Consider the following 12461-nt stretch of genomic DNA (forward strand, 5'->3'; position numbering starts at 1 on the left):
TTCTCCGAAAGAGACTGAAGTCTTCAGTTAATTTTCAAGGATACTGGAATAACATAATGGCGTGCTGCAAACATTTGTCAATTAGGCCTACAGCAAGAGCACAAAAAAAGCATTCTATGAGTTTTTAATAGCTACTGAACACAAACAAAGAGAAACAGCTCGGGGTGGGAAGGAGCGAAGAACTGAAATACCTCATAAGCATGACAGAAATGGCTCCCATTACACCAACAAGTGATTTGCAGTTTCCCTTCAGCCAGTACATGTTGCAGTAACTTACACCTTACTCCCTTCAGTGTGATTTTGCTGACTTCAGAGCATTCATTCTGTATTTAAACAGCGTCACTACAATGAGAATCCAAGCACTGTAAGCAGAAGTGTCTTTTTTTTTCTTTCATTCAGGCTAAGGCTTTTGTCAGGACGTGAGCCTGTGTTGCCATAAGATAGTTGAGCACCACTTAAGAGAGTGAGAAAATAATGTTAAGCCTTTTTGGGTGCGTTGCTGTTCAGGCTGAGAGAGGAGGAAAAGCAAACCAACTGCAGAATTCGTGGCTTTGAAGTTTATTTTAAATTCAGATTTAACACCTAAAGTGTGGCTAGAAATGAAAGAAAGATTACGCAAAATATTTTTGGATGTTTTGAATATCCTTTTGAAACCATGGTGAAGGAAACCAACTACCCTGAGAGAATGGCTGATCTCGGGAGTTAGTATCTGCAGACGGTACACATGGTGAGGGGCTGCATCGCTGTACTTGCAACATCCAGTGAGTTTGCATGCAATGGGATCAGATTATCTCTAATTTGTCAGCTCCCTCATGCTTTTGAGTCACACAAAATCAGCAGAGGTGGCAGAATTTCAGGTATTTTTGGACTGATCTCTGCTTTCTGCAACAGGAGGTCCCCAATGACTCTGCTTGTCTCTCCTGTTTGAGCTGTGAATATTTTGCAGCAGCAGCAGATCAACCTGGAGAAGGGGAAAACCCAACTGTGGTCAGTCTCCTTCCATTGCCTTCTGGTTTTTTTTTTTCATTTCTAGCCTACATGGCCAAATGTTGAGCAGAATAGAGCCTGCTCCATGTATAGTAATGTGCTTTTTTTCTGATCATTCATCCTTTGCTGAGGACGTGCCCCTAGCCACTGGTGCCCTTAGGAGCAGTGCAGGCTAATGATTGCGATGTGAGCGACTTCTTGCTGATTAACAAAAAACAGTTGCAGGAAATTGCACTGGCTGCAGTGAATTTTTAGCAGGTGCCAGTGACAGGGCAATGTAGATGGATATTTCTGCAGGGCACCTAGCACGCCCAAGGACATAATCAAGCAAACGCTCAATAATAACTATGATAAATGTTACTTTCAAAGGTTGGCTCCCAGTTACCTGAAAATATTCCATGAGCATTCTTAGCATAAATAGGAAGTCAAAGGCTCGTTATTTACACATCTAGGTAGCACTGTTTGATTTATTTTCTCGAGTGCTCAGAGTAATTACACTTCCTTGCTAAACAAATGATTCTGGCTTTATTGTTTGTACAAACAAAATAATTAGGATTCATTACATCAGTGGTCAGCTAATTGCTTCCTTTGAGATTCTACTAAGAGTAATCTCCTGTAACACACAGACAGAAGGAACATGTAATTTAATCTTATTTAGAGACACCATTGATCTGGAGTCAATCAAATTAATGCAGTCATTCAGGAAACTGTGCAAAGCAAGAGCTGCCACAGCTTGCCAGGAAGAAAACAGTAATGTGTGCAAGTGCAGATACGACAGGATTTCTTCATGGCAGGAATTCACATCACAGAAATGAGCAGCATCGTGTGTACGTGCCTGTGTTAGTGGTGCCTCTCTAGTGAATGTATGCGGCCCGTTTGTTTTCCTGAAGTCCTGCTGGGTGTTAGCCACTTGAAATATTCTGTACAACTACATTCGTAGTGAAATGGAAAATACTCATTAAAAGGTATCTTTCCCTCGGTTTTCAACATCTTTTAAAGGTAGAGAGAATATCTTTCCGTATTTTTTTTTTCATCACTGTGCCTATAAGCCTGTGCCTACTTGCTTTAGGAATTAAGCTGTGGCCCAAACACAGGAAGAAGGGCGTCTTACCATTAAAACCTAGCAGATAGACTTTATTTTCCCTCAGCAGTGATGTTTGCTCAGGAAGGAGACTTAGGCAAAAAAAATTAAAAGCTGAAAAATCCTGACTGCCTCTTCCTAACTCTGACCCACTGTTAAGTATGCTGTGCCAGACAGCATCATCCCCTTCCTTCTCCAGCTGGCCCACAAGCATCCCTTCATGTTACTGCCTGCCTCTCTGCTCTTATTTCTGTAGGTTTCATGTTGTTCACCATTCTACATTACAGCTTTCCCAAATGCTAGAAAACGGGGACTCTGTTTGGCTTTTATCTGATTCTGCCACTTGTGGGCCTTGCCAATGCTCTCCCTCTGCAGCAGTGCTGGGGCAGGATGGAGAAGACATCTTGCTTCCCAGGACACCTGGTTCTTACTTTCTCTTAATGTTAGCGTGGTATTAGCTAGGTATGGGGTTGGTGGTCCCTGCTTGCTGTGTTGAACAGCTGCGTCCTTTAGTAGCCTACCATATTGTGAAATATTTGCAGATTTTCACCAAGGAGATACCTTAGAATGATATTTCTCAGCAAATACAATTTTACCTCCTAACGGAAAGGTAACGAGAGAGAGACATTTATTGACCAATAGCAGAATGAAACCAATTTCCAGTATATACTTGAAAAATGTTTTTAAGGCTACTGTAAAAAGCATGGAAGGAAAAATTCTTGTAATCAATATCTCAAATTGTATACGTGTTAGTTTTTTTAAAAGTAAGCTATCACATTTTAAAATTATTTAAATAAAATGCAGATAATGTTTAAATTATGTATGGTGACTGCTGAAGTTTAAGAAAAGTTTAATCTTGACTTGAGAGAAGTCACTGGTAAAGCAGCTGGAAACGTACATTGTTGATGTGATAAACCAGCTTTTGATGTCAGTAGCACCTTCTACAGGTTCCAGAACATGTCGTCTTTATTTTAGTTTTTATTCTTTCTATGCCCAATTTAATTAGTTTATTTGAAATTGCAAGGCTGAGTGGGAGTTGGAAATGGAGCAAAGTCCTACTTCTTCTCCTTCCTGAATAAACGTAGAACACTGATGTCTCCTCTACTAAATTTCAGATACACTGACTGAAATGTCATCCAGCTACTAGCTGCCGATAATTCTCCTTCTAAAAGCAGTACAGCATTGCTCCTAAGTACAAAATATATTTATTGGGATAAATTATATAGCTTATGAGTGTGTTTAAAACCAGTGGAGTATTCCTGTGTTTTTAATTTAATTCAATTAAATTCAATGAGCACCTCAGCTCCTCATAGCTGCTCACTCACTCCATCTGCCCCTACAGTGGGATGGAGGAGAGAATCAGATGGGTAAAAGTGAGAAAACTCGTGGGTTGAGATAAAGACAGTTTAAAAAGTAAAAGAAGGAAGCAAAGAAAAACAAAACCAAGGAAAACAAGTGATACAAAAAAACCCCAGTGGCTCACCACCAGCAAACCAATGTCCAGCCAGTCCCTGAGCAATGTCAACCCTGGTAAAACACATTCCCCAAATTTTTATTGCTAAGCTTGTTGTGATATGGTAGGAACTATCCCTTTGGTGAGTTGGGGTCAGCTGTCCCAGCTGTGGCCCCTCCAATTTCTTGTAACCCCCCAACCTGCTCACTGGTGGGGTGGGTGTGAGGAGCAGAAGAGGCCTTGACGCTATGTACACACAGCAATAACTAAAACAGAGGTGTGTTATCAACACTGTTTTAATCAGAAGTTCAAAACATACTCCCATACAAGCTACTCTTAAAGAAAGCTAACGCTATCTGAGGCAAAACTAGTACAACTGGTTTAAAAACTTCTTACCCTGTTCTGAACCTTTTGCAAATACTTCCCGTGTGATACTTAAGAAACTAAGTGTAACTCACTGCCTGCTATTGGATATGAGAATGTGCTTAAAAATTACCTCACTGGAAGTGTGACTTTCCATATTCTTAAAACATGGAACTAAGATATTTTTAGTGACCCATCCTACCTACCACTTTACTGATCTTCCATAGCGTTTCCTAACTTCTGTCACATATCAAACACTTCCCAGATAAAAAGAAAGTAGTTTCCACTGCTTATGTGCTGAAGATGGGACAAAACCAGGGACTTTTTCTGCTTGCTTAGGTCTGGAGAATTATAGAAATCAGTGCTACTTTAACAGATCAGGCTGTAGCCCTTTTCCTGTGTCCTTCTCCTAAAAGCATGTCATGTTGTATACACACACAGAAGCTAACCTTTATAAATCCGTTTGTGTCAGAGTAGCATATGGCACAGTACTTAGTTCTAAGCGACTTTGCAGCAGAAATTCTGAAATATCTGCCATATGTGACTGCTGAAACCTCAGATACAAACTGCTGGCTTTTCCTTGTTTTCTGTTTCTTTTAAATGAAGCCTTCATCAAAGATTCTAGCTTATCATCCAGCCGTGTTGAGGTACTCCAGAATCTCCCCTAAGGGAGAAAACAAAGCCTGTAATTTGCCTGTATACTTACTTATTTACGTACATACACGTTCTTCAGAATTGAAAAGAACATTAAGGTTGGGGAGTCAAGCAATCTGAAGATAGAAAATGTCAGAGCTAAAATTGCTTGTGTGACCTCAGTTAACCTCCCTTCAGCACATTCATTCTGGTAGCTCTTTATGAGATGGAGAATGATAAGCATAGGACTCAAAGGGGTCCCAGCCATCCTTACTAATCCCTCGCTGCCAGTTCCCTAACCTGGGCAGTGTTTGCATTTAGGAAAGTACAGTTCTGAACCCAGTGGCTCACTGTCCTTTTGCAGAGGCCGCATAACCTCTGATTGACAGTATCCGACTCCTATCCAACTCTTCATTCCTGCTGTGGTGTATGGGAATGAGCCACAGCTTTGCCCAAGAGCATGTTGGATGCTCAGTTCTATGGTGACAGTAGTATCCAACTCCCCCAAATTATTTCCCTCTTGAAAAGACCAGCTGTGATATGCAATACATTACTTATCTTAGAAAGGGATGCTTATGGCTGTGAGCTGAGAACTGATGAGGACCCCAGTTGAGATAAAAACCCAGTTTGCTTTGGTTTGAGAGAGCAGCCTGTGCTCCCCCTGGAACTGATGTCTTCTTGTTGGCAATAACCTGTCTCTGTGAGTGTCAACTGAATTAGTAGCCCATGAGATCTCAAGTGGCAGAAACCCAGGGCCTCTCAGAAGCAAATATAAGGCAACTGCTTCACCTAAAAAAAATAAAGTGGTAGTGCTTGATGATGGTGTGCTCCTACTCAGAATGAAAGGGACGTATGGTAAGCTGCTGTTGCAGCCTTCCTGGCAGCTCTGTTTTTTCTCAGAAGTGGTAGAATTGATACCTGTGTAGGTGATCCTTCCCAAGGCCCATCTGTTCTTCCTATTAAGATGTATTTCCTCTGTCCCTATTGCTATAGCTTAAGCCCATTATGTTGTGATCTTCCCAGTGTGGAGGTAGCCCTGGCCTCGTCCTGTGTAAGCATTTAATTCAGGGGTTTACAAAATCATGCCTGGTGCAGAGAGTGTAGATGGGGGTTGACTCTCCATCTCTTCCATAAGAAAGAACTAGGAGCTAGGTTCAAAGCTAACATAAGGGAGCTGTTCCTCATGCCAGTTGGTTGATCCATGGAACTCCTTGCTGAAGGATACTAAGGACTTTGTGTAGTCTGTATCGGTTCAAGGAGAAACTGGACAAGTATCTGGAAGAAAGATTCGCTGAGTGTTAACTAGATGGACAAGCTACACAGGCTCAGGAAGCTGCCTGAGCTAAAAGCAGATGGAGGCTGAGAATATTAATGAGGAATTATTTATGCTTGGGCTTGCCTTAGTACCTATGCATCTGCGCTGTTTGCTGTAGACTATAGGATACGTGGGCTGGGTACAGCACTGGCATGAAGCAGCATAGCTGTTGGCATCTTTGTTTGTATAGTGTCTGTAGGACGCTAGCGTATTGGTTCCTTTATCCATGGGGAGAGCAGGAGTTTTCAGGCAGCAGTGCATTTCCCAGGTTAGTCCCTCAGTGAAATGCTCTAAGGTAAGAGGAATGAATCCAGACTAAATCTTTTTCTCTGCTGGCTCCCAGTGCAGTGGTGCAGGTATGATTTTTGTCAGGCATGCTGGTGACATACAAGCAGCAGCAAAAACCCACTAATGAGCATGGTATAAGATGCTATATTCCTCTGCTCCCTCAAATAGCTAGATTAACTGTGTGTTTTCATATATCCTGGAATGCGGTCAATAGCAAACCAGGGAGTGCACTGATTTTTAGTAAAACACTTCAGCAACTTACACAGGAATATTATGTAGCAAGTTCTAAAGTGCTTTTCTGCTGTTTCCCATCCAAGTGATTTTTCACGGTGCATTTGGTAAGGAGTTATTAACTGCAAACAGATTTAAGTGCTGAGGACTCCATAGATCTAAACCGATGCTTGTCATTCAAATGCCCCGACATGAATCAAGTACAAATGTGAATGTTCACAGCCAGTGCAGTTCATTTGGTAACAAGCATGCATTTAGCATTACACGAAACACAGCCGTCTGCCCCTTGACAGTCCTTGCTTGTCCTGGTATTTTGAGGGAAAAGTGGGACGACATTCATTCTTGATGGTGAACTTTAAAAGTATATTTTCTTTTTAAATGTCAACCTATTCCTTTTCCATGTGTGTTTCAAAAATGTCTCTGACACTTTGGCTCGATACCCAGGTATTCCAGCTGTTATTCTAAGATGGTGGAAATTAAAGTTCTGTTGACTTCACTGGAGCTTTGCCAGTTTTTCTCAGAAGAAGATTTGATTTCAGAATATTTTGTGGAGCCTAGATCTGACACACGCACTGCAGGCACTGTAGGTACTAGGTAGTAGCTCTCCTGATGCCAGTAGCTGGAGTGATTGGGGAATTCCAGTGTGTAGCAGGGGTTGTAGTTCCCACCTTTGATGGCATGTGGAAATGTTCAAACTGTCTTTTGCAAAGGTGGAACTCTGTCAGACTGTCCTTTTCTAATCCAGAATGATGTGCTGAAGGGTTGGGAGTGTGGTTCTGACTCCAGGTAGACTCGTACAGCCCTGATCACTCTGAGCCCAGCAGAGCAGAGGTTTGAACCTTGGCCTCCTGAATTCCCTGTTGGAGCCATAGTCTCAGGTCACCGCAGCCTGAAAGCATCTCTCTCTCACAGCACAGACCTAAAAAAATACCTTGACTTAGTCTTAGTAAAATTGAAGTGCTGCTTTTTTCACATTCAGAGAGGGAGTCAGTGGCCAAAACCTTCCCTGCTTTTTCCATCAGTATCATCTCTCCTATTAAAAGTTACCGTGTCTCCTTCAAAAATTTTGGTCCTTTAACTATAACACCTCTAGTAGTACTACCACAAAAAAAAAAGTATCGTATCACCAATTGTTCTAGCAAGCATAAAGTAAAAGAACTAATGTAGGTTTCATGTGCACAAGAACACCAGAACCTGGGCATATACGTAATGAATCCATTTGTCAGGGTATCTGCTGAATTCCATGGATAAGTAGTTCCCAATCCTGACTTTATTTAGTTGTCTCTGTGCATAATCCTGCTGCAGACACTGAAGTTAATGGTAAATCTCCCATGGATTTCAGTGTGTGCAGGTTGGGGCCCTCATATATTAAGGGCTTATCATTGCAAATTTGCTGAAAGCACCAAACCCTCACAGCTCCTGTGTGCCTCATCTTCAGTCCTGCAGAGACATCATAATACCATGTTTGTGATAGCAGAGTCATTCCCAACAAATGGAGTCAGAAATACAAGATTCTGACCTTCCTGTGTGATCAAAAGAAACGGAGAAGCTGGGCAGCAAAGACAAAAGTTCATCAAACACAAATGCCTATAAACCCAGCAAGCAGGTGGGAGAGAAGCAGGAGATAAAGAAAAAATATTTCTCCTTCTCTGAAGTTCTGCCCCCAGGCAAATGTGCCTCCACAGATTTTTCTAAAGCTAGGATCTGCTGGGGTGAGCCTGAGTATCTTACCCTGCAAAAAGCTCCAAGGAGAGCAAATGTTAAAAAAGCCATTTCGCATTAATTCTTTCTGGAGGATGGGCTTTGAAAAGCAATACTATTCTACAGCTCTTTCCAGTAGATCTAAAAACAAGGCACTTAATAAATAACATTTCAATATCATCCCATTTCTTAGATTTTCATTAATAGTCTTTGCTTTAGAGATCAGGACAGAGTCAGTGGCCTGCTCTGAATCAAATGCTGGATCAGTGAAAGAATTGCTATGGGAAAAACATGAGTGACTAACTGGCAGTGTGGTCATCTTCGGAAGCCAACAACAAACCTGAGCAACTAGAGAAAGGAAAGTCCTGTTAGTACAGCTGCTTACTCCTGGTACTTTGGCTCGTGTTTGAGAACAAGTCACAGTAGGAGCAGATGAGTCCTGTGATGCAGCCCAGTTGGTGAAGCTTTGATTTGGAGGGTAAATGCTCACTGTACCCAGGGAAGTTGCCCTAGGGTGCTTAAAGTCGGAGTCCCACTTACAACCTGACATTTGGCCATTGCCCACTAACTACTGGCAGTTCCAGTGGCCAAGGACCTGAGTTTTCGCTGGCCTCAGCAAGCAAGTTACAACTCAAGATACTGCAGGCCAGAAATTATAGGAGCGAGCAGCTGTTGCTTTGCTGCCTCTACATCTGCCTGACACAAGAATTAAATCTCATCAGCCATTTGGCTTAATGGAAGCAAACCAACTACAACAGAAGAAGGATTTCACAGCACAACTGTCTCATGATCTGTAACTGCAGCTATATATTTTCCTTCATAATTAATTCTGTAAGCATTTACATAGAGCTGCAAGAGACTGAGAAATTTAGAAAGCAGTGGAAGAGAGAGACCCTTAAAAAATAGAAGAGGGTAATTACTTTCCTCTGCCATCATTCTGCTCCTTATCTTCTCTGCTGGTGTTTCCCACGGACTACTCCTGGTGGTGCTGTAGTGGGACAAAGGCATTGCCTGTTAAGTCAAGCATCCAGTAGAGGCCAGAAGCCCTAATTTTACTGCAGCACTGACATCGCCTGTGGCTTGGATACAACAAATTAACTTCTGCTTGTGGAAAACGTGGGTCCCACTCCAGTGGATGTTCTGCATTGATTTTTGTAATGTAGGTTGGCACCTAATGCTGTAGCAGCATTAAGTGTTATTTCTATGTTCTGAGTATAAATCCATGTTTGATGAAGTTAATGGATTATTGAGTCCTCTTTTTCAGGACACCCTTACAGATAGTTGACTTTGCCTTTTTTTTTTTTTTGTGAAACATATGTAGTTCAACTCATTGGCAGGAGATATCCAGGGATCCAGATGACAGTGGAAATCTCACTTCTTAATTAATCTTTCCTGAATTCTGTAGCCCCAAATATGTTCTGTCCCATCTGTGCTAATCCGTATTAAATTCATGAGGTTAACCGAGCTACTCTAGATTTGCGCAAGCATGAAGAAAGTGCAGTGTGATTTACTTACATGTCCCTTTTGTGACTACTCAGCGATACATGTGACTTTAATATCCTCCTCGCTGTCAGTATTGTGTTTTCTCTCATTGTCTTGCATGACATAAAAGTTTAAGATGGGTATGGTAAAGAGATATTGAGGAAAGGTGCACTTCAAGGCCTTCTTTCTGGCTTGCAGCCCCATGGAGCCCAAAGTCAGGATCCAAAGAGCACATTGCAGCTGGGGAGATGACGGTGAGCTGGATGAGTTGCAAACTTAAGCTCCTTTCTGCTGACGGGGAGCAGAAGGCTGGCTCCTCTCTCAGGCATCGGCACTCTCATTTCACTGACAGGAGAGTTACTATTGCAGACCACCTGTGCCATGTGCGGGCTGTGAGGACACCAGTCAGCAGCTGTGGCATGAGCATTTGTAAGCACTACTTTGTAATTGGAAAATGGACTTGGAGCCAATTGTTTTCTACTACTAGAAAGTCAGCAGTGTTTTCCTTCTAGAGGACAAGAGTTTGCAGCAGTGAATTCTTGAAAAGAGTGAAATGTTCTCCTAAGAGAAGTTGTTTAAGCACCAGCTTCAGTGAGCTGCAGCGTACCAAGCACCCAGGCTGGTTCCTAGGGCAAGGACAACATGGGTTGGTCAGTCCCCCTAACCGGCAGTTTGATGTGTTTGAAATGTACCTCCCCAGGTGTTTATTTTTCTGAGTTGCTCTTCGGTTTGTGTCTTTCAGAAGCGCTCTGGAGGCGTGTGCTCGTTCCTGCATCGAGTGTGCTGGGCAGCACTACCATTGCAACTACTCCTCTTGCTCCTCCTGCTCCTGGCCTTCCTCCTGCCCCTGCCCCACAGCTGCTCACGGGCCAACAACTTTGCTCGGTCCTTCAACCTGATGCTGAGATACGAGGGCCCACCTCCGACCTAACTTCTTGACATGGCACGAGGTGACTGTCAGAAATACAGACTCTTTGTTTTTAACAAATGCAAGTATTGTAGATTTTAGGGCTTCTAACAAGGCCATCATACCGACTGGAAAGATTACAGAAATGCAACATAAGATTAGTCCACTTTAATCAGGTATTTGAGCAAAACTAATATTTTTACAGTATTTTATTATTATATTTATAATGTGTATATAGAGATTGTGTATGTGTATGTATGTACATATATGTATAAAAAAACACATATCTGTGGTCAAACTAACATTCACCATCCACTGTTTAAGGATAATCCTGCAATGTTTCTGTTTCTACCATATTTCAGCCAAGAATACTGAATGATGGTTTTGTTGAGGGTTTTTTGGGTTGATTTTTAAAATCAGATTCTTGTTGATTACAACCGAAGTCAGAGCAAGTATGAGAAGATGTGGGCATGCACCAGAGTGCAAACTGGAGAGCAGGCACAGTATCATGTGTGAATACAGTGGTTCGTGTTTGAATACCAGTGGTTGACATTCAGCCCAAGGAAAATTGGGACTGTTCTATTTCAAATCTTGAGCTGTTTTTTCAGTATCTGAAAACAGGGATTGCAGAAGGTAATGGAAATTTTTCTACTGACTTCAGCAGGAGTGGGGGAGGGCCTCCTCTTGTTCTTATTTTCTACCAGATTTCTTTTCCAATTACTGTGTTCTCCAGCCCACCTGAATCAGGAGAGGTAGCATACAGTAGGAAGGAAGCTGGGAAGAAAGGAATATATATATATTTAGCATCTCTATAGCAGGAGAACTTTTAAAATCAGGTCATAATTTTCTGAACAAATTTGTGAGCATTGAACAAAACCTAGTATCAATGATCTTGTCTATGAAAAGCAGTGGGGTTTTTTTTGCTTGTGGGGTTTTGTGGTTTGGTTTGTTGGGTTTTTTTACTTTATAAAGAGGCATTTGGTAATGGGTTATAAAGCCTGAACAGTGTAATGCAGCCTGGCTCAGTGTCAGCAAAACAAAAGTTGGAAGTACTTTAATAATACCACCCTGGAAACAAGATTCCTTCCTAGGATGTTTTTATATTAATGGTTTGTTAAACTGATGTAAAATGATTGTATCAAGGACAGTCAAGCATAGTTTTCTATATATTCTAAACTCTAAGATTATGATAACTTGTCATTTATCTACCTACCCTTATCTCTGATTTATCAAATTTTTGAATGTACATTTTAACATTGCCTTTTAATGTAAAAGCAATTCTCACTTTACTGTGATGAAACCATTCTCAGTGGTGTTTTACCTAATTGATTCCTGAGAGAAAAGATAATTTCTAAAATTTTGTGCTATTTCTGAGAGCTATACCTTATTGTCTCATGTTTTTAGCCACAGTAGTAATCATGCAAAAAAAAATTAACAGAAGAAACAGTTACTTTTCCCATCCTGGCTATGTTGCAGGAGGAACTTGTCTTCTGGATACCAGTATGGTTTATTCAGTGTTGTTTTCCAAATAAGTTCCAAAATAATATTAAATCTTTTATGCAGGTAAATTATGTAGTAGCTGAGACTGAAGGAGGAAGTCATACTTCTTTAACAAATCATGAAAGTTTTGCTAAAGAAGCAAACTTTGGTAGAATAGAGAGGCGTAGCAGCCAGGAGCTCATTATAGGCACAGAATGTGGGAGAACAGGCAGATGTGAATGAGGATGAGCTAAAGAGAAGTGTCCAACAATTTATAGACCCTAAGAAAAGTAGTCACAATGAATACAAAGGACAAGGATACAGGCTCTATGGAGGAAAAATCTCTGAATCTTTTTAGTTCCCTCTCCCTGCTACCTATTGCATATTAAGCAGCTTTTCTTCAGTAGGGTTTAAAATGGGGCAAGTAACAGGGACTCTACCAGTGTTCTGAGGAGACTCTTCCACTCCCAGGACTCTGTCACTGTGTTCCTAATAGTGCTTCCATCTACACTGGGTTGGAGTTGGATAAAAATGCCAAAAT

The 12461-nt window shown here is 41.5% G+C and overlaps 1 protein-coding gene across 1 annotated transcript in view; it reads left to right on the forward strand.

Annotated features, from left to right (window-relative positions):
* SYNE3 (spectrin repeat containing nuclear envelope family member 3) overlaps nucleotides 1–10620 on the forward strand; it is a 35063-nt gene extending 24443 nt beyond the window's left edge. The window contains exon 17 of the mRNA XM_082485148.1: nucleotides 10277–10620. Within this exon, the coding sequence (XP_082341274.1) occupies nucleotides 10277–10465 (189 nt within the window). The 3' untranslated portion in view covers nucleotides 10466–10620. The remainder of the gene's footprint in view (nucleotides 1–10276) is intronic.
* Nucleotides 10621–12461: the final 1841 nt, after the last annotated feature.

Source organism: Vanellus vanellus (genome assembly GCF_965231255.1).
Source record: "Vanellus vanellus genome assembly, chromosome: 6".
In the NCBI taxonomy this organism is placed as follows: Eukaryota; Metazoa; Chordata; class Aves; order Charadriiformes; family Charadriidae; genus Vanellus; species Vanellus vanellus.